This window comes from Spea bombifrons, chromosome 2 (assembly GCF_027358695.1).
Source record: "Spea bombifrons isolate aSpeBom1 chromosome 2, aSpeBom1.2.pri, whole genome shotgun sequence".
Classification (NCBI taxonomy): Eukaryota; Metazoa; Chordata; class Amphibia; order Anura; family Pelobatidae; genus Spea; species Spea bombifrons.
The window spans coordinates 107,339,011-107,366,533 of record NC_071088.1 but is presented as its reverse complement, the minus strand read 5'-3'; the positions used below and the strand labels follow the sequence as shown (position 1 = coordinate 107,366,533).

The 27,523-nt window shown below is 40.7% G+C and overlaps 1 protein-coding gene across 3 annotated transcripts in view; it reads left to right on the top strand.

Moving 5' to 3' along the window:
* The window catches only part of ELF1 (E74 like ETS transcription factor 1), a 69,048-nt gene extending 42,126 nt beyond the window's left edge, over positions 1–26,922 (top strand). For 2 of the 3 annotated variants that reach the window (XM_053455461.1, XM_053455462.1), the window contains exons 3-10: positions 9,339–9,629; positions 18,218–18,392; positions 19,361–19,468; positions 20,177–20,335; positions 21,662–21,745; positions 22,363–22,555; positions 23,774–24,256; positions 25,614–26,922. In XM_053455461.1, coding sequence (XP_053311436.1) covers positions 9,558–9,629; positions 18,218–18,392; positions 19,361–19,468; positions 20,177–20,335; positions 21,662–21,745; positions 22,363–22,555; positions 23,774–24,256; positions 25,614–26,226 — 1,887 coding nt within the window. In that variant the 5' untranslated portion in view covers positions 9,339–9,557 and the 3' untranslated portion in view covers positions 26,227–26,922. Of the gene's footprint in view, positions 1–3,085; positions 3,209–9,338; positions 9,630–18,217; positions 18,393–19,360; positions 19,469–20,176; positions 20,336–21,661; positions 21,746–22,362; positions 22,556–23,773; positions 24,257–25,613 lie in introns of those variants that run through there. The other variant, XM_053455463.1, reaches the window with a different exon arrangement.
* Positions 26,923–27,523: the final 601 nt, after the last annotated feature.

The following is a 27,523-nucleotide window of genomic DNA, read 5'->3' as shown; positions in this document are numbered from 1 at the left end:
TGTAGCAGAAGCGGGGAACGCTCGCGGAGGTAAGTAAAAGGAGCCGAGTGCTCCAACAACGAATTGATCACTCGATTAATCGATAACGGAAATCGTTATCGATGATTTCCGTTATCGATTATTATCGATTTTATCGATTCGTTGTTTCAGCTCTAGAATAATGCTGATAATCTTGTTATCATGGCACCTCAAAGCTGATGTGTTAAAAGCAGCAAACAATGGGCAAGCCTAAGGATCTGAGGGACTTCGACAAGGGCCAAATTGTGATGGCTATATGACTTGGTCAGAGCATCTCCAAAACTGCAGCTCTTGTGGGGTGTTTCTGGCCTGCAGTGGTCAAAAGTGGTCCAAGGAAAGAAAAGCAGTGAACCGGCGATAGGGTCATGGGCGGCCAAAGCTCATTGATACACGTGTGTGGGGGGGTGAAGGCTGGCCCATGTGGTCAAATCTAACAGATGACCTACTGAAGCTGAAATCACTGAAAAAGTTAATGCTGGTTCTGTTAGGTGCCAGAACACACAGTGCATCGCAGTTTGTTGCGTATAGGCATGCGTAGCCACAGACCGGTCAGGGTGCCCATGCTGACCATGGTCCACTGGCGAAAGCACCTCCAATGGGCATGTGAACATAAGAACTGGACCACGGAGCAATGGAAGAAGATGGCCTGGTCTGATGAATCACGTTTTCATTTACGTCACATCAATATTAGGCAGGTGGTCAAAATGTTATGGCTGATTGGTATCTACTCGCCATCAGCCAGCTCCATTGTTGGCTTGCATGAAATTTTCAGGGGGTCTAAGAATTCCTAATGGGTTCATTTATGGACAGCGCTCATTGCTGTTGGTGGGAGTGCTTTCCAGCTACCGGTAGCCAAAACTGGTGGGAATTATAGGGAGAGGAGAAACTTGTATCTTTGGAGCGGCAATGTCTTCAGCAGGTGCGTTGTTTTCCATGCAGGTAAAGAATGCAAAATAAGCCAATGTATTGTTTTTTTGGTGACAAAGAAGCAAGGAAGAATGAAGCTGATTTTTTTTTTTTGCCATTTTTCTATAGAGATTTGTGTGTTTGTACTACGAGCTTAAATATTATTTTGAGGTTGCTAAACATGGGCACAATTATTTAATGAAACCATATACACGGTATTTTAAAACATGTCAAATGCTTGTGCGTGTTTACAGATCTTCTCTTTAGAGAAACAGATAGACAGAACATATTAAACCATGAGGGAGCAGGTTTAGCTCTAGCGTACAAGATGAGCTGCGCACCCATACAAATATACCAAGATAATTTATTAAGTAATAATTATATAAGTATTAAAATAAGTATTTTCCAAAAATATACATACTAAAACCTATAATATCAAACAAGTCAACAATTGCATGCGGATTTCAGTAGACCACTCAGATGCAAATATCTCTTCTGTAAGCGATCATTTTTTTATTTTATTTTTTTTTACTTGTTTTGCATTTCACTGATTGGTTGATTGAGACTATATTGATTTTGATCTGTATATTTTTTTAGTATTTTTTTATGGTTGTGCAGCTCTTTTTTTTTTTTTTTTCATGTCGATTTTGCAGTTGTTGGGGGGAACTGCTGCAGAGCCATTTTTTGTATTGGGATTGCTTTATCATTATTGATTATTCCCAGTATATCCCTTTATGTTGGTCCTTGCCTGAATTAATCATATGCAGCCTGCTTGAGATGTGGGTTTTATATATCTGTTATTTGAATTGGGATCACTGAGGACAGACACTGCATGCCATACCCATCCCCTGCAGGTTGGTGAACGTTCTTCACAATAAGTCTTATAATTATTATTATCTTTTACACAGAGCTTCTTATTAAACAGAAAGCCAATACATTAGGTAAAGAGGGCCCTGCTCACATGCTTACAATATAGAGATCTTAACTTTATGGATTTGTTATGAGCTATAATTTAGCCCCCCTAGAAAATGTTCATCTAATGTATCGTAACATATGTGACATTAGAAAGAAGCATGTGCTGCTGGAAATGGGTTGTTGCCTATTTTTAAAGAACACAGCCCTGTGTGCTACTGTTATAAATGCCAAGTTTATTCATCAGTCAAAGGCTTTACAATCTTACTATAATACGAGCTGTGATTGGGCATCTTCATGCCCAGATGGGTTATGTATATAAAACATGTTCCCACCGTATATACAACATGAGGTGCGTTTGATTCCTCACCTTGGCCTAGAGCAATTGGTGGTGATAGCTGGGCTGAATAGGTTCTTGGGTCACGGAGCTTAGCATGAATGTACTGAGATCATCTATTTTCTTGAGACCTGGTTCTGTCACTGAATGGACAAAGTGATGACCATAGAATGGAGAGCCACCTTCTGGATGAACAGGTATGGGTACTTCGAAGGAGGTTGAACTTGATGAATAATTAAGAATGAGATGGGAGCCTGAAACTAGGGTGGCTGCATCAATCCTATTTCAAGGAAACCTATTCATTTCGAACGTTGACGCAAACTGGAAATTCATTATATGGGATGTATAACTCAGTAGTGGATTGTACATTTTCATCACGCATGCTACAGGGCAGCAGGTTCCTTGGGTTGGTCAGCAATGTATGACAAGTGTGTCCTGGTAAAAAGGTTGATGTGATCTCAAGGCAAGGATCCTACATCAGGATGGTACCATAAAGTGTATACAGATTAGGAAACGAATGACTTCACTGCCACTTCTTTTGTTATATTAAAGGTGACTTTAGTATTTGGTGAGGTCTTAGTGCATATTGTAATGTATTAAAGGTATCTTTTTAAGACTAAAATAATGTTGTGTGTTGTATCACACTGTGGAGCATGGCAGGAAGTAAATAAAGAATAGTAATATTTCCTAAAAAGTAAAATCTGATTCTGTTTACTTTTTGCGGCGGGGAGGAAAGAGTTAACCGTGAAGTCAACAGGTATAGGCAGATCCAGGTATGTGATATGTTTGTTTTGCAAGGTGCTACAAATGCTCAGCGCATGTAACCTGATCCCCTGTAGGCCGGGCCAGCTATAGCCTAGGAGAGCAGGCAGCAATGTAAGAGAACTGGAATTTCAGGTCCTGGTGGGTAATTGCAGCCGGCCCTCCCAGGGCTGTGACTGTGCTGATCGCTGTCAGCCCTCACCGAAACCAGGCATGAACCACGGAGCTACTCCTGGCTGCTGTTGACCTGTTTTAATACCAATTTCATCTAAGGTACGGCTCTACTTTACTTTCGATGGTAGTTCTATGTGGGGTCAGGGGCCTGGGTTCGGAGTCCACTCTTGTGTTAATTATAAGCCTCCATTGTTTTTCGTGCTCATGTATAATAACGTGTTGGCTTATTATGTTTGTGTGATGCCTGGTTGTACATGCTGTATACTTTGGAAGACTGCTTTCTGTGGTTCAGTTAGTTTTTTGTCTAGGAGCCATTGATATACATAAAATTGTGTTCTAATTAAAATTTGGCTTTTGCGTAAATCATTGTGTATACTGGTGGTACAATTGTTGCAGATAGATAGATATATATATATATTATAATATAATATAAAACAATTGTTACGTATATTGGCCTCATCAGTTTGTTGTGTGTTATCTTAGCCTGGTACAAAAGGGCTTCTATCTATGGTGTCAACGCTGCTCCTTCCTAACTAGAATTGAAATTCGAATGTATGTGAGTGTTGTGTATACGGCCTGGACAGGTATGTTCATCGCTACGGTGTGCTGGAAAGTGAAGGGACTAAAGGTCACCAAATAAGCATTGTACTGTTGCTTGGTCTGTGTCAGCGCTTCACTTGGTATCTAATTTGTCTGGTTATTCCTCAGTAGTTTTGAAAATGTAATTAATTAGTTTTTCTGCACTTCTTGACCCAACAATGTCATAATACATTCTGCAACAATCCTTCCTATGTTCTTTGTTATGGGGTCCAGCCAAGAGATGTGTATTTGTGGTTTGTGAAATGCTTTGCAGGCTAGCTCTTCCGGATCAGAACCATACTGTTTTCACAATGTGTTCGGTGAGATGAGGAGTCGGTCCCTAAAGTGGTACTGTACCTTTCAAAATAAGCAATGCTTAAGGGGACACACACACACACTATACTATAATATATATAATGTGAAATATACACACACACATATATCTATATCTGTGTGTGTGTGTGTGTATGTATTTCACATTGGACAAATGCATATAGAGTTTGTAGAGGCATCATCCAGAGAGTTTTGTATAAATGGGCACATACAATTCGGTGCCAGCTGTAAGATTAAAGTAGCCTTGAGCGGTCACTTTATGCCTTGGATTTTTCCAGTTCCATGGCCTGCCAAAAGTTGTTTGGATGTTGCACTAATGCAGGGGTGTCCAACCTGCTGCGGCACTACATCTTCCATAATGCTCTTTCAGCTCAATGGCTGGCAGAGGAGTATGGGAGATGTAGTCCTGCAGCAGTTGGACACCCTTGATCTAATGCTTCAGAGATTAATAAATTGAAAGCTACTGAATATTATTATGCTATCTCTTTATCAAAAGCATTCAAAAACTAGTCCTGTTATGCCATAATTGTCAGCATGCTAAGTATAGATCATGATTGCTACTCCCAGTTGGCTTATTTCTAGGTCTGTTGTATCGTACACGTATTTTTACCAAGCAACCTCCTATTGGCTCATATATATATATATATATACACATAATATTATACCTGTGTGTGTGTGTGTATATATCTATATATACCGATGTATATATCTATATGTGATATCACAATTTTGCTACCGTTTTTAGGCCACTCTCTGGTGTCTTTAAATCCATCTGCCTCCTGTGCAGTTCATATTTATATAAAATAATTTAGCATCTGATCCCATGATGAGTGCTTGTTTACTTTTAAGCATATTCTCTGGATATCTGGAAATATATGCTTTGGAACGAAAATGCTGAACCTATAAAACATGTATGCATTTATGTATACTCTTAGCCCGGCGTGTTAATCGTGTTGTAAGCACGGATGCTGCCGGTTTATTGCTTTTTATATAGTGGGATCTTCTGAATCTCAAGTCAAATGAGACACTGAGGCATGCTGTTTATTCCCGAGGTCTACCATATTTCTTTCTTCAGAGCCTTCTTTACGTTGTCCCCACTTTGAGTATGTCATCAGGCCATATGTAAATCTCTGCATAAATAGAAGGCAAAAATGAAGTAATAATAATAAAGTCCTGCTTGGCAAACATTGGCTTTTATTGTGTGTTCTAGTATCTATGCTCTGAAGGTAAATTAACTCTCTTTATTATCCTTTTAGCTATAATAACCCATGGTGTTCATATATGACTTGGTTGCACCTGCTCGTGTTTTTTTTTTTTCTCCCTCTATAATTAAATCCTATGTATCTATCGCCGTTCCGCCTTTTTTTTCAGAATTTATCACTTCTATATCTAAATGCTGTATTGCAAACATTGCTCCTAGTTGTGTTAAAAAACAAAACTAAACAAAAAACAAAAACAAAACAGAAAACCAGAAGGAATTCTTGAATTATGTAACCTATTGCCTTTTTTAGGGAATGTATAATTGTCATGTGACCAAAACACAGGCACTCATAGGTGGGTGCACTCATAGGTGGTGCTTTAATTTCTGTGAGTAGTCCGTTAGTAGCCATGAAGCATCAATGAGTTGATAGTCGGCGTTGCCCGTGCCGGGTTTAAGATAACGTCACGTAGCCAGAACCTGTTTGCATGTTATCTATTTTGACTGATTTAAAAGGAAAACTGAAACAAGCAGACGTTTTTTATTTCTGTTTTCATTCAGGCCGTTGCCCTCACCCTCGGCCAATAATGTGCCATTTATGATGAAACAACAAGGCTTATTCTTGCGTTTTATATTTTGTTCCCGAATAGACTTGAACATTTAGATCAGCTGGATAAAGTAGAAGAAATTTGGGGATTCTTCACTTAGTCGTGTTTTCTCATATGCCTGAAGCAAGAGTTTGTGACATCAACCACCAGCCTTAAAGTATGCAGCATGTTTGGGGAAATGCGTCCGGCAGCCTTGTCTTTCAGCCTCAGTTAAATAGGGAATGTCCCATGAATGTTCTTTTTCTCCTTAATCATAAAATAATGAGCTGTTCACTGTAATAGGTTAGCATCGACAAAAACTTGATTTTATTACTCGGTCTCCCCCCACCCCCCCAAAGGTAACCCTAATAGCAAACGTTACCCTCCAAATAGCTGTGCACATGGGTAAATGTATCAGGATATTGGAATATATCTCTGAGGTTCGAGAAGCATGGTGATCGACTAGGCACGAAGACAGCAAAAACAAAAGGGTTTATTTTATTTTTTTTAGTTCAGAAATAACTCATAAGAAGACCTTTTATCATCCAATGTCATCTAATGGTTAGAAACTTTTTTTTCTTAATGTTATCGTAGGACCATAGAATTTGTCGTCGGAAGATAAACTTTTGGCTCATCTAGTCTGTCCGTTTTTCTTGTTGTTAAACCTCAAACTTTATCGGGTCTTCGGTCTTGTATTATGTAGATGATAGCCTTATGTCTGTCTGGGTTACGGTAATTCACCTCTACCACTTGGAGGCTGTTCAACTTATCCACCCTCCTCTCGGTGACATAAATGTCCTTAAATTACATCACTGACTCTCTAGTGTTGGAGTATGACCTTGCATATTAACATTTTCCTCTTTTTTTTTTTTTTTTTTTTTTTTTTTTTATACTTCTCTCTTGTACTTTTTTGAATACCTTTTATGTATAGTTTCTGTCACATCTTCTTATATTTTCTCCTAGCTACACAGGCCAGTCTTTGCTGATAATCACCCTGCAATCCATTCTGGTAGCCCTTCCCTGAACACTCTCCTGGATATTTACTTAACAATCCTTCTGGGAGTCTCAGTGAGATCTGACCCAATGTCTGTAAAGTGACAGAACCCACCTCTCTTTCTGCCACCAGTGTCTCTAGCTATACAACCCAGCACCCTGCTTGTGGTTTCCTCCACTAGTCTCCAATGTAGATTTTGTCATTGTTATTATTTATTATTATTAATCGGATAGAAACAGAGTTCTCTCCCATGCCTATTGTCTCTCCTAAAAGCAGGAGACTTCAACTCCTTGACTTCAGTACACACTATGAAGCACAAACCTTGGTGAGCATCTGCAACAGCGTAGCTTGTTTCTTTATAATAAGATCAGAGGTATTCTCAGTCTCCTCACCCATGTAATTGAACCTTATGCAGGGCCTGCTTGACCCTTATATCTGAAGAATCTTGCCAATGTCGGTCCCTTATAATGAATAATGAAGCGAGGGAGCTATAACCACAAGTATCCTGGAAACTCTGTCAACTGTCCCTAGTTAATAAACCCATTTGTCTCCTGTCAATAAAGCAGCTACCCCTCTTGCCTCTAGCCATGCATACTGTTCCATTTAGTCTATTATTTAGTTAACCAATCGAAAATCAATTCGCTTCAGTTTGGAAGCTCTCCATGCAGTAAATCCTTGCTGTTTCTAAAGTGAATGTTTGTTCACTTGGCATGAAAAAAAAACAAAACACTAACAACAACAAAAACAATACAAGTGCAATACACATTGATTTCATTAAGTGCTTGTGCATAGCTCACACTGAAAGAATGCCTGGATTATTTAGAAATTCCAGTTAAAAGACAATAATAAAAAAAAAAAAAACATTTTGTGTGAATTGCGCAATACATCAGGGCACATGAAGAAGAGCAGAAATGATTTTTCTGATATGAAAGTCTGAAGATCCCAAATCTCCAAGTGTATATTAAATATCAACTCTGGATTTTTTTAATTATTTTGTTTTGCTTAATAAGCACAGGTTCACCCATAAATGATGGGCCAGGGTATCCATCCATTGTATGCCAGGTGCTTATGGGTGGTACCCTCTGGATTCTCTATATTGAAATAGTGAAAACTCATTGTGAGACATAAATCAGAAGGCAGTTTTCCAGTAGAGCAAACCTCTGAACTTGTAGCTTTCCCCCCCCCCATCGTTGTTTACGGTCATGATAGAAAAGGAGTTAGAGAGGTGGAAAGGCACTGACCAGCTCTGTATACATCGATTCTTTTTATGTGAGAGTGGGCATTGTGGTGATGATTTCTGTGCAAAGGCTTGTGCCTGCAGCCAAAAAAGTGTAGCGAATGTAGTTAAACATATATGCATTCCTATTATTATTATTATTACTATTATTTTATATAGCGCCATCATATTCCGTGGTGCTGTACAATGCCTATACATTCCTATGCAGCACTTACAAAGGTTGATAGTAATTAAGCTACATACTTCTGCCAGAATGATCTGTATGGAAAGCATACTAAACTAGAGCTTAACTGATTTTCTGGACAGCAAGGGCTAAAGGCGGGTAAATGTTTACCATTCCTTCTTATCATGTTAATGGTTTATCTAGTTTTAGTTAAAGGCAGATATATCTACTGGCCACACTTGATGTGATGTGAGAAGGCCACGTGGTTAGTCTAGGGGCTGGAGAGTAGACCCATGTTGCTGTTCTTTGGTCGTAGTGCAAGATGTGGAGTGAACATCGCTTGAGCACAGAATCTGTTCATTTTTCATGACATCGTGTAGGCATAGTAGTGTCACACAATATGCTGCCCCCTTCCTACCACTGATTGTCTTGAGTCAGCCCCTTCATTATGATATCTTCCTAGTCCAGAGCATGGAGGTGCCAATGGGTAAGTTCTGCACTTATGTGCAATCATATAACATGGTGTTCAGAATACAGGTATATACAGGACTGTGCTAGCTCGAGTCGGGAAGACTGGTCTCCCAAGCCGGTGGCCCTGAGCACTACATCTTTGTGTACACTTTTTCTCTGTCTGTCTGGGTTGTAGAGGTTGCGGTGTAAAGAACTTTGCATGTTCTCATTTACCATGACGTGGTGACTGCTGCTTCCTTCCTGTAGTTTACAGGCTTGTTCGTGTGATAAGAGTAAGTTCACAGCACAGATGAGGGTAGAAAATTCCGAAAATGTGCTTTTATTTTTTTACTTTAGAACCGTCAGTGTATGTTTGTGCTGCTTTATCCGCTTTTTATCATCCTGTGCTGTTTTTATTACTGTACTGCTTATCTAAAAATAACCTTCGACACTTTGTGGAACACTACCAATAACAGCCATCTTCTAATATAGTCTAATAGTCCTCATTATTGTGAAGTGGATGGGTTGTGGGATGAATGAGAAGGTCCATTGTGCCTTTTTGCTGGTCTAGGTTCCTCTATATACAGTCTACCAAAAATCTACAGCTGCTTGTTTCGTTGTTTGTCTTTGATTGTTGTCAAACTGAAGAAAAGTTTTGCTTTACTTATTCCCCCCTCTGTCTTTCCAGCTCCTGAGTGTCCTATGAAAAAACCTATACAGAAGATCCATCACTGTTTGGTGTGAACAAGGAAACCCCTGGTGAATCTGAACATTTCTCAACACGGGCTGGACTTCGGACCTCCTGTTCTGTCCACGGTCTGCATACGGTTGCTTTCTTGTCCGCAAGAACCCAGTACAGTTCTTCCTGTTTTACACGAGGAGCTGAGGAACAGGGTGATGATTTAGGATGGCCACAGCCGTACAGCCCAATGAACTGGTGTTTGAATTTGCCAGCAATGTCATGGAGGACGAACACCAGGTAAGTCCCACGTGTGCGGAGGAACGATTAAAGACACTTAAATTATTAACTGCCTGTGAAACTCAGAATGATTTATTTGACTAACTCACATAAGACATAGCAACTTAGCAATGTAACAATGCCAGCTGGCAAACAAACATTGTAATAAAGGACAATGACTTCCCATTACCATGCAAACTAGTACTAGTTGGAAGAAGGCAAGTAGTAGCATTATTGAGGAAATAAAGTAAGCAATGCTGGACAGAATTTCCCTTAAACACTCTGTTTGACCCCCGTCACAACCTGTATAAACAAAAATGAACCGTTTCAACCATGGCAGGCATTACATCCGTGCATATATTTAAAGTGCAATGCTTGTCTGTTGTCAGTTTTGTAAGAGTTTGAATGTGATTCTATGCAAAATACTGAAATCGTCCCACCTTGTAAAAACCCCACCCAGACGGTCATGGCAGGGAGCTGGCTATTGAAAATCCTTCTATTACGGTATTTGCATAGAGTTTTTTTGCATGGTTTTGGCTATATAGATATAAATTGCTTGTGTGTAGAGGACAGGGTGAATTTTTTTAACTCCTTCAGCACAGGTGTGGATATCGGCACTTTGCATGGCAATCTGCTAATTTTTTGTTATTTATCTATACAGAGCTATTGCCTGTATTAATGATCTAGCTGCGACAGAGCGACTGGTCACAAATTTTCAAGACTGCTTAGTGGGATAGCCCTGTTAAAACAATTGAATGGGGACCTTTATGTAACCCCTAAATCTTCCACTTTTCTCTGCATGCTCACCTGAAGTGAGAGCAAGTGATATATTCTCATCTTGGCTGCCTAGGTCTAGCACAATGTGTCTGAGGCGGAGTGGCTGCCCCCTGTGCACAATGGAAGGGTGATTAGGCTTTGCAGTGCACCACTTACTTGGACTAGGTGAGGAGATCTAAAATCTCTGTTGTGACCATCACATTTACGTTATGGAGGTCTGTCCAAGACTGCGCCACCTCTATAGCATGCGGTACCTGTGCCTTTCGCCTCAAGAAGCAGTGTGCCAGGGTGTGATGTCTTGAGGTACTGCATGTGCTTTAAAGGTGTTTCCAATAGAACCGTACAAGAGTTTCTTTATACCTGGGAGTTTCCTGATATTGAGCGATGCGCACAACCAACCTCTGCTGCTGCTGGCACTTCCGCCTGGGCTTCTATGGTGGAGCACCGGAAGGTCATGTCACGCCGGCGCCGCTTCAAAGAAGCCCCGGCGGAATCGCCAGCAGCAGCAGATGTTGACTGCATGCATCGTGCAGACGGCTGCCGGAGAGGAGGATCCAGGTCTCCTGCAGCGCTGCAGGCGATCTGGATCCTAACCCAGTCTGCAGCAGGGCTTAATGGAACAAAAAAACCCTTCCTGGCTAACCCTAACCCTTACTAATTGCACATCCCTGTGCTACACCCCGATTATAGGCCGCACACCCAAATTAATTTAGGGGGGAATAGTGCGGCCTATAATCAGGCCAATAAGGTAATAATAAAAAACACAAATATGGTAGAAATAAAACAGAACAATGAAGGGCCATAAAAGCACAGGATGGCAACTTGTACACATCAAACGGCAAGGTTTTAAGTTTAACACTATTTTCCCAATAAAACGATGGATAATGTCCCCTAGATATATTTACAGCAGTGTTTCAAAAATTGGCCACAATACAATCCTTAAATTTCATTTGGTAGAGTCTGTTGACAATTTTAAAACTGATCAAACCATCTCCTAGTTGTCGCGCTCTTCAGTCATCAGTGTAGATCACGCTGTGAATTGCAACTGTTCATTGATTTTGATATCCATTAAAATTGAAGAGACAACTATGGGATGAGCGAAAAGAGTGAAAGAGAAACAAAACCCCAACAATCTACAATGTGTTTGTGCCTGTACCCATAGGCGGTGTGCTGTGGGATAAGTGATTACAGATGACTTGGGTAATTACAGTCTATTTGCACTCTGTATCAGCAGGATTGTGTACTAAGGGCATTATATTTTGTATGCTTTTAGGGTTTGTTTCGTCTTTCTCTTTATAGTTTATAAACAGCCTCCAGAAATGTTTTGTACACAGTTTTAGTACCAGAAAATATGCTGCAGCTGCTCTAAGCATACATGTTGCAAAGCACAAGCATACAGCCTCTACAAGAACTGCCTCCCAGTCTCCGACCCCTCCTTGCAATCCAAGACGACTAAAGACCTCTTTCACATATGCTTTGGGACCCAAGCCCCCTTCTCTCCCCAGTGCCGCTCTATTTTAGGAGCTCAGAAAGTTTGATGGGTATGCATAGGTCACATTATTCTACAGCCCTAAAAGTCCTAATAATCATCAATGATCAATGATCAATAATCATAGGTACTAACTTTAAAATGTGCTGGTTCAAGAACTTTGAATGCTAAGATTCTGCTAGGAGGGTATTCTTCCATTCTAATGGAGCCCCCAGCCAGTCATTGGACCCTATGCAAATATTGTGACAGGCGATATGTGTTTAATGTAATCATAAAACCCTATTGTTTTAGAGAGCACCTTATATGACAGTATGGCCAAATATGTACTGATCAGCCATAACATTATGACCACCTGCCTACTATTGTGTTGGTCCCCCTTTTGCCACCAAAGCAGCCCTGACCCGTCGAGGCATGGACTCCTCTAGACCTCTGAAGGTGTGCTGTGGTATCTGCACCAAGACATTAGCATCAGATCCTTTCATTCCTGTAAATTGCGAGATGGGGCCTCCATGGATGCATTCTGGTGCCATGTGTTCTCCAGGTAAGTGATGCACCCAGCCATCCACATCAGACCAGGCCACCTTCTTCCATTGCTCCGTGGTCCAGTTCTTATGCTCATTGGAAGCACCTTTGGCAGTGGACAGGGGGCGGCATGAGCGCCGTGACTGGTCCGTGGCTACACAGCTCCATATACTGCGATGCACTGTATGTTCAGAACCAGCATTAACTTTTTCAGCAATTTGAGCTACAGTAGCTCGTCTGTTGGATTTGATCACACGGGACAGCTTCCGCCCCCCATGTGCATCAATGGGCCTTGGCATCCTATGACCCTGTCGCCGGTTCATCGCTTTTCCTTCCTTGTACCACTTTTGATTCTGACCACTGCAGACCGAGAACATCCCAGAAGAGCTGCAGTTTTGGCGATGCTCTGACCCAGTCGTCACAAGTTGGCCCTTGTCAAAGTCCTTCTCCTGCTTTTAACACATCCACTTTGAGGTCGCAATGTTCGCTTGCTGCCTAATATATCCAACCCACTGGTCATAATGTTATGGCTGATCAGTGTAAGTAAATGTTACAAAGTGACATGCAATTCATGTATGACACAATATATGTATACGACATATTTGTCTCTATCCCAGTAATTTATGTGTTTCTGTTTACTGTGGCATTTCGTAACACATTATCGTCCTTGAAAGTTTCAAAAAATGTATCAAGCTTCATTATAAGCATACTCCTCTCACTCGATTTGTAGTTGTACATAACTCATGATTTCCAATAGCCACAGTAAAATCCCCTGCAACCATACCCATGGGGGTATGATTGTGTTAGGGGCAACATGTTGTATGTTCACGCGTCTCCTTTCCCTTTGTGTGTGGTACTTGGTTCAGGTGAGGCTCTGGTGACCTAGTCTGCATTTGTCCTGAGAGTTGCTCAGAGCAATCGGGTGGAGTGACTTTATCCAGCTGGTATGTTAATGGACTTCTGGTAAATAGATGACAGCTATCTTTATAATCCAGGTCTACAGCAAGATGAATACGTATTAGAAACATATTGTACTCCGCTGATCCCTCCATTATGTAAATCGGTGAATCCAGTTCTGAAACTAGAGCAAGTTCACTTCATCTTTGGGACAAACCCGAGCAGCAGGGCTGGGTGTCGGATGCTGTCAGAATACAGATACAGACCTAATCACGATAATTTACTTGGTTCAACTTAGAACAGATTCTTGTAGAAAAATATATTTTTGTGCACTACTGTTTCGTTTTGTTCTCCTCCTAACTGGCTTGAGGGCAAATTCTTGATTCATACCCCCTCCCCCCCACTGTGTGGTGACGGCAACATTACTGCCTGGTAACTGTTGCGAATTGTGGCCTTCTGCGATATCCATGTCTTTATACACCTTAGGCAAGCTGTTTTATTATAGCAGTGACAGTCATTGCTGTGTAGCTGCCGGGGTTATTTTTTCTTTTTTTTAAGTTGTCTTGTTGAAATCTGGTCTACCACTGGAAACAGAGAGAAGGTAGACTTGTGAAGACCGTTCACAGTGTTATTTGCAGAACTGAAAGATAAAGTGAGTCTGTGATCTGCCCTGCGACCTGGGGCACTGTGTAATCTGTATGTCCCGACACACCCAGACAAGATCCTGACTCCCCTTCCATGCACCCTGCATTAGAGAGCTCCAGTTCCAGCCTATGTTTCTCTCTGTCATGTGATCCGTCTGTGTCACCGCTGTAGGGTTCACTTGCACGCTAGTCTCCACCACTAAGGTACAATAAGGTTACTGTTTTTTTCTCTAGCAGTTTCATCCATCGAATGTTGTGTTTTGTTTTGTTTTGTTTTTTTTTTTTTAACACAAAAGATTGCCCCAGTGATAAGCAATCCAAACCAAACACACACTAATACAGCCACCTTCTTTGTCAGAGCTGTGGTGGTATATGCATTTTTTTTTTCTTACTGTGTTTTTATTACAAAGCAACAAATGGAAACCCCTCTAATGCTACTTCTTGTTGGTCTCTTTCCAGTAAAGCCAGAATCTCTGTGTGAACTTGCAATTTCAAGCTTTGGGAACCTAGTCAAAAATGTCCAGAGAATGTTTAGCCAAGAGCTGAGCAGCTGAGGTTCTCCAGCTGTTGGGCCACCGTACTTACCAACTTTCCAGGGTCCCATGCCAAGATACATTGGAGTATGATGTCCCGCGTGGCTCTGTCTTCATGTGTGACCCTTGCACTTTGTTCACAATATGTGGGTAGCTTTATGACATCTGAGAGCATTTCACCCATAAATTGCTCTGTCTTCACCCCTTTGCTGAATGCACAGACATTCAGTTAATGTTGTTTTTCCTATACAGTCTCTTTTGTCGCATCTACACGTGCAGACCAAATGCACAGCACTGGTATTTCCATGTAAAAAATTTAGACGGTTCTGGGATTTTTTTAAACCTACCTCAATCGGCCAGACTTTTCCCAGCGCGCAGGGAATAGGACACTTAAACGCTCCTGCAATACATCCCTCACTAGCAGCTTGCTTTAGGCTTGAACCCATCTCTACCCTGTCTAGCAAAATAATCTGCCGTACAGGCTGGCATCTCCAATCATGGAAGGGCCAAGAGACTCGTCTGCAAAAAGCAAGGACTTTATATAATGGAGTAGACACATTTTCAAAGTTGAAGAGTGTTCTTAAGCTCTCTTATACAATACATATTTAATTTAACATACATTGCTAAATATGTGTAAAGAAATCTTACCCCGTTTTTTGAGGCTTTCATAATGTGTTGCAGGAAGTTATTAGCGTTCATTTGCAGAATATTATACTTAATGCTTAGCTAATAAATCAAATTATCTGACCCCTGTAGGGCAATCATAGCCAGAATGTGACTCTTAAGCTGTTGGTCAACTAAAACGCCCTTGATCCTCAGCCAACCATCAGCAGCTCCATTGTCCTCTGCTATAGAAAGTGGTGTTCTAATTAAAAGTTATTTAAAAGTGTTGACCAAAGCAACAATTGTGATCAGACTAATACACGAGTATATCAGACTGTGTGTGTATGTGTGTGTGTGTGTGTATATTATATATAATGTGTGTGTTTTTTTTTTTTTCCTTAGCATGCATAGAGTGGTAAAAGTTGACCTCATTCCTGAACTCCTTACTCATAGTTAAGAGAGACACTCCTTTCTAGAGGATGATTTACAAGCTGATCTCATACTTCCCAGATCTGGCCATTTAAGTAATGGGCCTTCTTTAAACTCTCCCTGTTGGCGGGGAGAAAAACATACAATTACTTCCAAATGTGCGTGCATCATAACATATTCATGAAGCTCCAGCTGATTCCACAGTAATATGTAATGGGCCTGCATATTCACAAGTCAAACGCTGAGCACAGTGAGCTGCTCCGCACACGGTGTACTCCGTAACCTGCCTTCTGACGACTTGTGAAGATGTGTTTATTGCTGATATTAATCCTTTAGGTCACCCCTAGAACTTTGAATAAAGAACTCTGCCATTAAGTAACCAGGGTTTCCATGATCAGTCTCCCGTAACCAGTCTTTTCTAACTGTTTCGGAGGTTTTCAGCTTTTTAAAGTTTGAATGGACTACAGAGAACTCAAAGCACTTCTTATTGGTCATGTTATTATTATGAATGTAGGGTTATAGAATTCAGATTATGAAGCAGTTGAAACAACATATGCCTTAACGTGAATGGAAAGTACATGTTGGCTTTAATATGTGACTGATTACAGGGTGAATTTGTTTGTAGTTTTTATTTTTATTTTTTTACTTTATTGGTCTGTGTTTAGATTTCTGATGATGTCTGCAAAGCTGTCATAAATCGTTTCCAAAGTTTGCATTTTTGGCAAACATCAAACGGGCTAAAAGGAAGTCCCTTGATGATCAGTAAACTGCATCGTATGTGCACAAACGCTGGCTCCCAGGCTTCTGCTGAACTGTACAGTTCTTGCAAAAAGAAATAAAATCTACATCTCCCTGAAATCTGATTTTATAAACAATAAAAATGTACTATCCCTTTTCCTGTTTATGGGCTGGTTCTGTGTTCTAACATCCCGGCATAGGAGATACTTTGCAGAGTAAGCACTATATTGTCTTTTCCAAGCTGAGATTCATAAATTCAGCTTTCTGTTCTGTTTTCTATTGTTGTGCTTCCATGATCTTACATGGTAACTAAGGGGTTTAATCCCACTCTAAGGGTAAGTGGACAGATTCCTATATCACGTGTACTGAAGTTTATTCCTTCATATTCTGATTTACAGGGCATCCCAGGTATCGGTATCTATGAAAAAGTGGACAGCTCTCAGATTTTAAAGAAATAATAATACCTGAAACTTGGAGTGTGTGTGTGTAATGTAAATGGGTTAAGTCGTATTAGTCCAGTAGACACTATGTAAAAAAAATCAGAGTATTGCAGAGTATGCGGTGATACCTTTATTTGAAGAGAGGATAACTCTCGAAAGCTTGTCTTTTAAATATTATGTTAGTCCAATAAAAAAAGGTATCGCTGCATACTCTGCAATACTCCTGATTTTTTTGACATCGTGTGTATAAATACGTGTGTATGTATATATTTATATTACACACACATACATACTCCATGTGTATATTTTGTAATATCCCAGACAAATGAACTAAAAACAACCGTTAAATATTTCAGATTTATTGGCAGAAAAATGGCAGGAAGTGACACATTCATGTGGCAATATGTTGCATATACATAAAAAAGGAATAACCAAATAAGCTTACTTCTGGAAAAAACGGATAATGGCCCTAGATGCAACGCATTTCAGTCCCGCTGCAAACCTTCCTCGGGCAGGCGTTTTAAATGCGTATTTAGCTGCTTGTTTAGCAACTTTCGTAAATATGAGATAGATCTGATTTACGTTCTGGTCGGGGCAAATTTGATCCTGTAGTCTGCATAAATCCAGCAGGGTGCTGGGAGTTCAAGGGTGCCTCCAAGTTAGCACCAACCAAAGTTAAGTAAATTTGTGAAGAACTCTGCACTCACTTTGCTTCAAGTATGTAATAAAGTTACAGGAACAAACTACTGATGAAGATACAGGTCGAATAGAGATTACCGCGTTTTGTGCCCATACTGGAGCTTACTCGTTATAAGTACCTGCAAATTATACACAGTCCGCTCATTAAGAACTTTCTATATCAGGATGGTGTTATGCGATGGGTCGCTGGATGGCTGAAGTGTAATAATATGTAATGTGTCCTGCTGACATATTCACCAATATAGGAATATTACAATATGGCTTTTATAATTCAGCAGATCTGGGCTAAAGGAAAGCGAAACCTGGAGATATTGAATTTCTGGCTTCACTGAGGGTCCAGCTGGCCACACGCGTGTAAACATGCGGATTGTCAGCCAGCCGCTCAGTGTGTGTGACACCACACCATGACGCCTTGTGAAAATAGTGGTGTGCAGTGTTTTGTGTTACTCTCATTCTCATGAGTCAAAAATAGGAATAATCTGGAAAAGGACCCACTGCTTCAGGGGTAGTTTCTAGGTATCTATACTAATACTCCTTATAGGCCCAGAGTGCAGTAAATGTAGTAACATTTAACAACGGAGCCACTGTGTATGTCTCCAGCTGCTAGACAACATTTCCCATCATTCTGTGGCAGCATCTGGAGATTGAGAATGTTGAGCCAGGTCTTGCATGAGTGTGATGTTTTTCTGAACGGACATAATCGTACACTTTTGATGCTTCTTTTGTGTTTCTGCTTGGATATCATGAGTGCAGGAATAGTCTGCTGAGACCGTACTGTTCTGATTATTTCCAAAACTGTAATTGGTGAACAAACACATCTATTGTTCTGTGTGTGCAGCTCGGAGACCCCTCTATATTCCCCGCTGTCATCGTGGAGCACATTCCAAACGCAGATCTTCTGCACGGTTACTCGGGTTTAACATGCGTCAACGAGCCAAGTGACATGATTGCGGAAAACTCCTTGGATGTTGCTGAAGAGCAAATCATAGAAGATGATGACCTAACTCTCACAGGTAAGCTGTTTTAAAAGGTATTCTTCTTCTCTGGGATCCGGGAAGCAAGCCATACGGAACCTGACATTGTTTTTAACAGTGTTTACTTTTCCATTGGCTGTTGCCTATATTGTGGCGCAGTCTGCCCTAGCGGCTGTGTTCGGAGTTGAACCCTGCTAGCACCTGTCTGGCACGATGGCACGTTAGCTTGTTAAAACAGGTTTAAAGCACTAGACATTGAGGGAACATGGAAGATGTAATAGATGATCTTTAAAGCAATAGTTACTGCAAAAAAATGACTGTTCCTATAAGTCGCTTATTTTGTATTTGTTTTAGGGCTGTACTGGTATCTTATAATGGTATCGGTTAATGTATATTCATTGATGATGATGTAACACAAGATAATCTTTATTCTATGGCCTATCAATATCCGCAGCTCTCCGTAACTGTTCCTAAATGCTTAAGAAAAGAATTACCCTTTGGCAGTGTATGGGTTTTAAACACATGTGTAATTTGTGTAGAGTGATGTAGAATACACCAGGCGTCTGTCATTTAGCTATTGTGGTAAAAATGTTTAAATCCAGTCTGTGATCCCACGCTCATCTGTGTTTACATATAAATATTTCCTGTACAAAGAACACTTTTAGCCAAATGTCAAATTTGAGCCGATAGTGCCCTCTATTGGTAAATGTTGGTTCCTACACTTGTAGCATCCCTGTCATCCCTATCATCCCTATCACAGAGTGACGTAGAATGCACCCTAAAAACAGTGGCAAGAAATACTATAATATATGATAATTCGGCTCCAGGAAGGATTCTACACACAAGCTAATTTTTACACCCTTTTATTGCATTTTAAGCAGCCATAAATGCCATTGCTGAATATTTTGTCCGAGGACGCCAGCTCTCATCAGCGCAGGAAACAGGTTTAGAGTCTGAAAGAGGGATCCTTGAATGATACGTAAATATGTGTCCGTTATATCTTTCAGTTGAAGCATCGTGTCAAAATGAAGATGAAACAATGGAAACGATTGAAGCCGCTGAGGCACTACTGAATATGGACTCTCCCAACCCTTTGCTGGACGAGAAGCGATTAGGTGAGTTTAGGATGTTTGATATCTGTGAGGCTGGATCTCTCTTTGGAAGTAGTTCTTTTTTATTCTTCAGGCACCACATCACGGTGTTGGTCTGTTAATATACATCAGTGTTTTCTTGTTCACATTGGGGCCTGAATTGTTGTGCAATCATACACAGTCTTGTGTTTGGGGATACATTTGCATCCCTGTGATCAACATTGGCTTTAGAAAACCCCGCTAATGGCCACCTCGCTGTTTTCTGAACTGTACTTATGTCAGTGTTCCTCACAAATGCTGTTCTTTTCAATATATATATATATACACACACACACACACACTCTAAGAGATAGGTGGGTGGCCAGGTGATCCAGGGGGCCAGCCAAGTATCCTATATGTGATGGCATCTCCCTATAGTCTTGATCATGGAAAAAGACTTCTCTGGGTGTAGAAGGGATGTTGATCCGAGCTTATCTTTAGACAAAAAGACACAATCTTATCTGTGTCTGTGATTACGGATTGGTCCATGGATTCGATAATGAGCGCCATCCCGGCTGTAACGCTGGGAAACATGTGGCATAGATTCTGACACGCTGGCCCGGTAGTGTCAATGTGTCTATTATGAAACCTTTTGGTTTATGTTTGACAAATCCCTCTTTTCAAATGTGACAGCCGGTCTGAGTAAATGACCCTATTTATTTGCATTAACACTATTTTATTTCCCTGTTTTAGCAAACATTTTCAGCACGTGTGAAGATGATCTGATTCTTACCCCGGTTACACATGTATCCGTCACTGTTGATGGAATACCAGAGGTGATGGAATTTCACCAGAATGTGTATGAAGAGCCCACCGAATCTCAGCTGAACGAGCAACCCAAGAAGAAAAAAGGTATAAACCTGTGAACTTTAAAGAGTGGCTATTTTCTCGGTGTCACACAGTCTAGCGTTAAATTACATTATATAGCACCAGCAGATTTCATAGCGCTGTTACAATCAGCGTAATTTAAAATCACACACAATAACTAGCCGGTACAAAAGAGGAGGCCCTGATCTTGCCAGTTTATGATCTAGTCAGTAGTTGAGGGGGAAGTGAAACAGTAGGAGACGACGGCTTGGATGGGGATGAGCTGATAGGGTCTGGATGCTCTGTAGGGGATTTTGATCATTTAGATAGTCTGATTAGGATGATGACTGAGTGTGTTAGGAGGAAAGGTTGTACACTTCTTGAAAAAAGTGAGGTTTCAGAGAGCATTGTGATTTGTGGGGATGGAATGCCTTCACCTGAGAGTGGTTACTCGTGGGGAGGGTATGAGAAAAGGAGAGAATGGCTGAGCTAAGGTAGGGTGATGACAGAAGGGAAGGATAGATGTGCTCTGTGGAGGGGCTCTCAAGGGAAAGGGAGATGAAATATGTTTAAATGTTGGGCGGAAGAAAAGTAAAGACGTTTAAGGGTTCATAGTAAGGATTAGGGTGATTGGGGCAAGAGATTAGGTGAGTTATCTGCTGAGTGCACAGGGAGATGGTGTTAAAGTTCCCTCCAATGTAACTCTTTTCTGTCCACTGGGGATGAAGCCACAGCAGCTACATTTCCAAGCAAGCTTGTTTCCAAGTGAAACCTAAGAATTTATGGGGCTGCCTCACAAGGGGTTACAGTATGAGATGAGGGATTCAGGGTGGATCAGATGCAATGGGATAGTCCTACCTGTAAGAGAGGGAGATGATTGAGATGAATATATATTGCAGGTGAGCAGTTGGATGTCTGGATAGTCCAGTGTAACGCTTATCTGTCCACTGATGAAGAGTCCGCTTGGGATGAGGCCACTGCAGCTACATTTCCAAGCGTTGACTCCTTGCTATGAGCTGATAATGCTACAGCAAACCAATCTGAAGCACACAACATGGATGTAAATCTGATCAATGCTTTCTTTATTTAGTAAAACCCATGACTGTCAAATAAATCAAAAGTATGCTTTAATCCTGAATAGTAAATTTGCAGAATGATTGATATTATTAACTGACGAGCCTCCTCAGAGAATACTCAAGTTATGCCTCTAAGAAGTTAACATGAAAATTTCCAAGTTTGTTCACTGACTAGACCTAGTATAGCCCCCCTGGGTTAAACGGAAAATGATGTTTAGTGGTCGTTAATCTCTTAAAACTCTTAAAATTGTTTGTATCTTAGGCTTCACCTTAAAATGTTCATGTTTTATTTTAGGGAGAAAACCAAAAACACCTAGACCAGAATCGCCTACCACCACACCAAATATATCTGTGAAGAGGAAAAACAAAGATGGGAAAGGTAAGTAATGTTCTTGGTTAGTCCTTTGTACAGTTGTGCTCTGAAAAGTTATGCAGTTATGGTTTTGCCTTACTAGTTGGGATGCATAGAACACATCACCTATGTAGAAAATTCCACATTTGTTAGTGTCATAATTAAAATAATTGCCTAAAATGTTGTTGATAAAAGTGGAACTACCTTCTGCCATAGTTGTAGAGGTTGATACATTAAAGGAAATTGGAACATGCATCGTTATACCTAAGGTAATCCTGAATGTAACACAAGACCAAGGACTGGTTAAGCATTGGGTATTATGGCCTACGGCATCAATTCTAGGCTGGGCGGCAGGATCTCTGTAACGTAACTGGGGAGCATCATGGCTGGATAAGACATCCTATCCTGACAGTTAAGTGGTGGTGGAGTGTCTCGGGGCGGCCCCCATCCAAGATATTCCGCTGCTGTTAACGTTTTCTGTCTTTACAGCAATAATAGAGGGCATAAAAGATGGCTTGAATGTTTCTTATATGCCTTCTGTTTCTATGTGGTACCAAGCATTACTGGCCCTTGGTTTTCTGCATCACGCTTTACGCAGTAAGGAATTATATAAGATGCAAGTAATTTTTTGTTTGTTTCCTCAGGGAATACTATTTACCTGTGGGAGTTCCTGCTGGCTTTGCTTCAGGATAAAGCTACATGTCCAAAGTACATCAAATGGACACAAAGAGAAAAGGGCATCTTCAAGCTAGTAGATTCCAAAGCCGTCTCTAAACTGTGGGGGAAGCATAAGAACAAGCCAGACATGAACTATGAGACCATGGGGAGAGCACTCAGGTATTCATCCTCAGTAAATATACCTTCATTATGTTGTGTGTGTGTTCGGTTAGCCTTTTATGGTCATTGTTAAATAATTACAATTAACGTTTATGCAGCACTAAATTTCAGTCGCTTATCTTTGGCAGTGGAGTATTCAAGTTATAGTGTGCTCATTGCTTAGGAAAATGCACAAGAAAATACAGAAATACAGTAGATTGATTGCAAACCTGCAAAAAACACAGCCCTAATGCTGAAGAACTGATGAATTGATTAAGCTCCATTTTTATATTTAGACTGTGGCAATTAAGGGGTGTATTCACTAAGTCAGGAGTCTGCAGGAGAGTTCAGCATGTCAGTTCCCAATATCATCTTGCTAAAACTGAACTCACTATCTTCCCTCCTTCCATCTCCACCCCACTACCTGAATTTTCTGTCACCATTAACAACACGACTATCTCTCCTACTAACCAGGCCTGATGCCTTGGGTCATCCTTGACTCTCCTTCATCCCTCACATTCAGTCCCTCGCCAGATCCTGCCGCTTGCACCTAAAAAACATCTCTCGCATCCGCCCGTTCCTCACCCAAGAATCCACAAAAACTCTGGTTCATTCACTTATTTACCATCTTGACTACTGCAACACTCTTCTGGTTACTATTCTACTGTCTCGACTCTCTCTCCTCTACAGTCTATCCTAAATTCTTTTGCTAGGCTTATCATCTTTGCACACTGCTTCCCCACTCTGTGAAATCCTCTACTGAGTCCCTATTACCTTTAGCATTAAATTTAAAATCCTGGTACTAACATATAAGGCCCTCCATGACACTGCTCCTCCATACATTTCTGCCCTCATAAACAAATACTCCCCTACTTTTCCCTTTCCCTCACTTACCACCTCTTCCTTTTCCCCGTCTACAAGATTTCACTCGTGCTGCTCCATATCTCTAGGACCTACTTCCACCAAACCTTCAGCTTTCACCCTCCCAACAAGACACATCTCAAAACCCACTTCTTTAGAGAAGCCACACCATCTTATTTGCTATAACTTCCCTTTGTTTGTCACCCTATTCCCTCAAGATTGTAAGCGAGCAGGGCTCACTCCACCCAATGTATTGGTTTGTCAATTTTGTCTTGTCATACACCTTGAAGTAGGGCTGGCTTTTTAATTGTATGTTCAGTGGTATGTAGAGTTTGGGTATTGGCAATTCCTAGTTAAGTAATTCTGTTTTTGTTGTAGGTACTACTACCAAAGAGGAATACTTGCTAAAGTAGAAGGTCAGCGCCTTGTCTATCAGTTCAAAGAAATGCCAAAGGATCTCGTGTTTATCGATGAAGATGACACAAGTTCCAGCACAGGATACTCCGGAAACCTGTCTTCTGATCCATCCTTGCACTCTTCAGCTTCAACTCCCAGCCGGAACCAAACAAAAGCATCCAAAGGGCCTTCAAACACTGGGACAAGAGGTAGCTCAACCACTGTTCTAAAAAATGGAGCTTCAAGACCCTCGAAAACAAAGGAACCGGTGGAGCCTCCGCAGCAACAAGTGTCCTTGTTGCCATCAGAGTTATTGAGGACAGTGCAGACTGCTGAGTCACCTCAACCTTTCCCCACTCAGCTTTTCCGGACGTTGCATGTAATGCAGTCTGGGCAGACTGTTCCTGAGCAAGCTTTGACGTGTACCATTCAGAATGACACTCTGCCTCATGCACAGACCATAAGGTATGATATTACAGTAATTTAATTTTATGCAACAAAATGATATTCCATTTCGATTATTCCATAGCGTCACACTGCATCTGCTGACATTATTCATGAAGTAGTGGCTGGGTTGGTGCATGCCACAGGCTAGGGTGCTAGGATTAGCAAGGGATGTGGTTTATTCCCACAGCATGATGCTTCACAGAAATATTATCTATTGGAAGGAGACGGGGTCTTCCATATTTTAGAGTTAAAAATTACATAAAATGTATATGATGGTTGTTTCCTCTAGAAATACCACAGTACTCAAAGCAAATGAATATATCCATGTGTTTCCCTACACTGTTTGCAATGGCCCATGGAAGATGTTACTAATAAGTAACCATGTATTTGTAACGACTGAATCTGAATTAGACCCGGTTAAAAACGTTCTCCCATATCTGAAAAACGCTCCCCACCCCCGTTATGTTATATTTACATTGCACGACTGTCTGTGAAGGGCAAAATAGTCGCATTTCCTAGGAAACACCAATAAGAACAAATATTCACTCCGCTTTTGTTACAGCGTGTATGTATGTATGTATGTATGTATGTATATGTGTATATCTATATATCTATATATATATCCAGTAACTATGCTTTGCAAAGCAGTACTCCCTGAGCTAAAATAAACCGATATCAACATTGAAGGGGTATGCTTTCATATGAGAATGATGTAATCTGTGATAACCATAATGTGAATGTCTTAAATGAAATCCTTGCTTCCTTTTTGCTTTAGTGTTACTTTGATTTCAGGATACATAAATTCAAACATGTCTGTCGCTTGGTTTACATTTGCTTCTTAACTACACAGGGCTTATACTGAAGGTATATGTTGTGATGATAAATCAACTCAGGCAAATGCTTTAAGAGCTGATCCTTTAGACCTGGCATAGTGCCATTTCGTGTAAATTCCTTAAGGTTGCGTTCACATCTTGATTGAATTCTCATGAGACGCAGCAATGCTGAATCGCAAGATCTGAACTGTATGGTGGCAGGTTACCTCTGAATGAGGTGTGACCTCGCCCTGCGTGGGTGTGACCTCGCCCTGCGTGGGTGTGACCTCGCCCTGCGTGGGTGTGACCTTGCCCTGCGTGGGTGTGACCTCGCCCTGCGTGGGTGTGACCTCGCCCTGCGTGGGTGTGACCTCGCCCTGCGTGGGTGTGACCTCGCCCTGCGTGGGTGTGACCTTGCATGTAGCTGCTCAAAAAGACCTTTATGAAAGGGAATTTATAGAGGGATCCCAATGGATCATGGATTTAGCCCAGTGGATCAGAAAATTATCAGAACACTTTAATCTGAATGTAATTTGTCATCTCTCTATCCTATATCTTTGCAGGACTATTCAACCTCCAGGACAAGTGCCCGTAGTGGTTTCACCTGGGAACCAGCAGCTTCACACTGTGACACTCCAAACCGTGCCCCTCACCACAGTCATAACAAGCACAGACCCAGCAACAGGGGCAGGGTCACAGAAATTTATACTTCAAGCCATTCCTTCAACCCAGCCCATGACAGTGCTCAAAGAGAACATGGTGCTGCAGCCTTCAAAATCAGGATCACCACCACCCCCCATTGTCCTGAGCTCAAACCAGGTTCAGCAGGTTTTCAACAGCAATGGTCAGAGCCTTTGCAATGGAACAGTTAGTATGCCTTCATCGCCCACCTTCAGTGTGAGCTCTCCAGTAATGACCTTCTCGCCCAACACATCGACACTTGTCACGCAACCAGCAAACACTGTTATTACATCTGTTATCAAGTCACCGGAGTCTAGACAGACACTTGTTCCTGCATCTTCAAACCCTGGAGGAGCAGAGAGCGCATCAGAAACTGCCGACCACGCAGAGCAGAACTTCCAGTCATGTGTGTTGGTGGTAGCCAGTCCCAATGGATTTCCCTCACAGCTGGAAATAAAACAGGAAAATGAACAGTGGGCATTTGACTCAAATTAACCAAACATGAATATTTAATTTTTATTTTTTCTCTCAAATGTGATGGGCTCTTCCTGAATAATGTAATTTAAAAAAATTCTAAGAAATCTATTTTTATTTTCCACTCCCCCTTATATTCTGGCAGTAAAAAGTTTAATTAAATCTCAGTGAGTTTTGATTTTAAGTTGTTTTTGTATCTTGTTTATGGAATTACAATCAGGAACAAGTCTGAATTCCAGTTTGTGTACCATTGTGTCTCAGATTCCCCTTACCGTGAAGGAACATGCCCTTTCTGCTATGAAGATATCATTTTTTCTGTTTCTGATGGAAATATTTTTCTACAAGTCTGTGATCTTTTAACCTATTCATCTAAGCAGTTATTTTTGTACATCCTATTTTGTTTTCTTGTAAATAATTTACACCAACCCAACTATGCTTTTAAGATGGAGAGATTAATTATCCGTTACAGCAACATGGCTACAACAAAATAGCTTATCGCTTAAAAGTATCAAATGAAAGCAAAAAATATCTTTAAACCAAATACAATTTTTTTTTTTGGTTTCTGCACTGTTCTAAAGGCATTTTTGTATTTTTTTACCCCTTTCATTCCTAATTCTGGATTTATATATAAAATAGCAATCAACCTCTCTAGATCTTTAGCAATAACTAATGTGCCTTGGTTTAAACTATGCATTAAAATATGCCTTGTGAAAGTAATGTACTGGTATTGTACGAGGATTTTTCTTTTTTACTTGTAAATAATGTATATTATGTACGCCATGAAAATTGCAAAAAATGTGCTTATTACAATTAATTTCTATTTCTCTAAACAGATTTCAAAAAAATCAATTTTTATACACTCAAAAATGTGTAGAATTCAAATGCTATATGTATTGATAGAGATGGAATTTGTATTTAAAGAAAATCTAAACATCGTTGAACTTGGTTTTGTATTTTTAATTGGTTTCTTAAAAAATAATTAAACCATGTGAGCAAAAAGATATACATTTCTAAACTCAACATATTTTAATGTATGCACTATATATTAGAGAAGTAATGGTCCAGACACAACTTACAGAAAAAAAAAAAGATCAAATGTGACCTGCTCCCTTCTCACCAGCCACCAGGCGGTTCCTGGCAAAACATAAGCCATCCTTTACACAGCAGAGGTGCGCTCTGTGTTCGTTCCTGGAAAAAGGCTGTAAAGTACAGTGGTAGGACGCTAGGGTGCTCTGAGATGCTCTCAAAAGTGTCCTTGGCTGTGATGAGTAACACGTGGTGACCACAGATCTGGTTTAACTCCCAGCAGTTGGGTTCC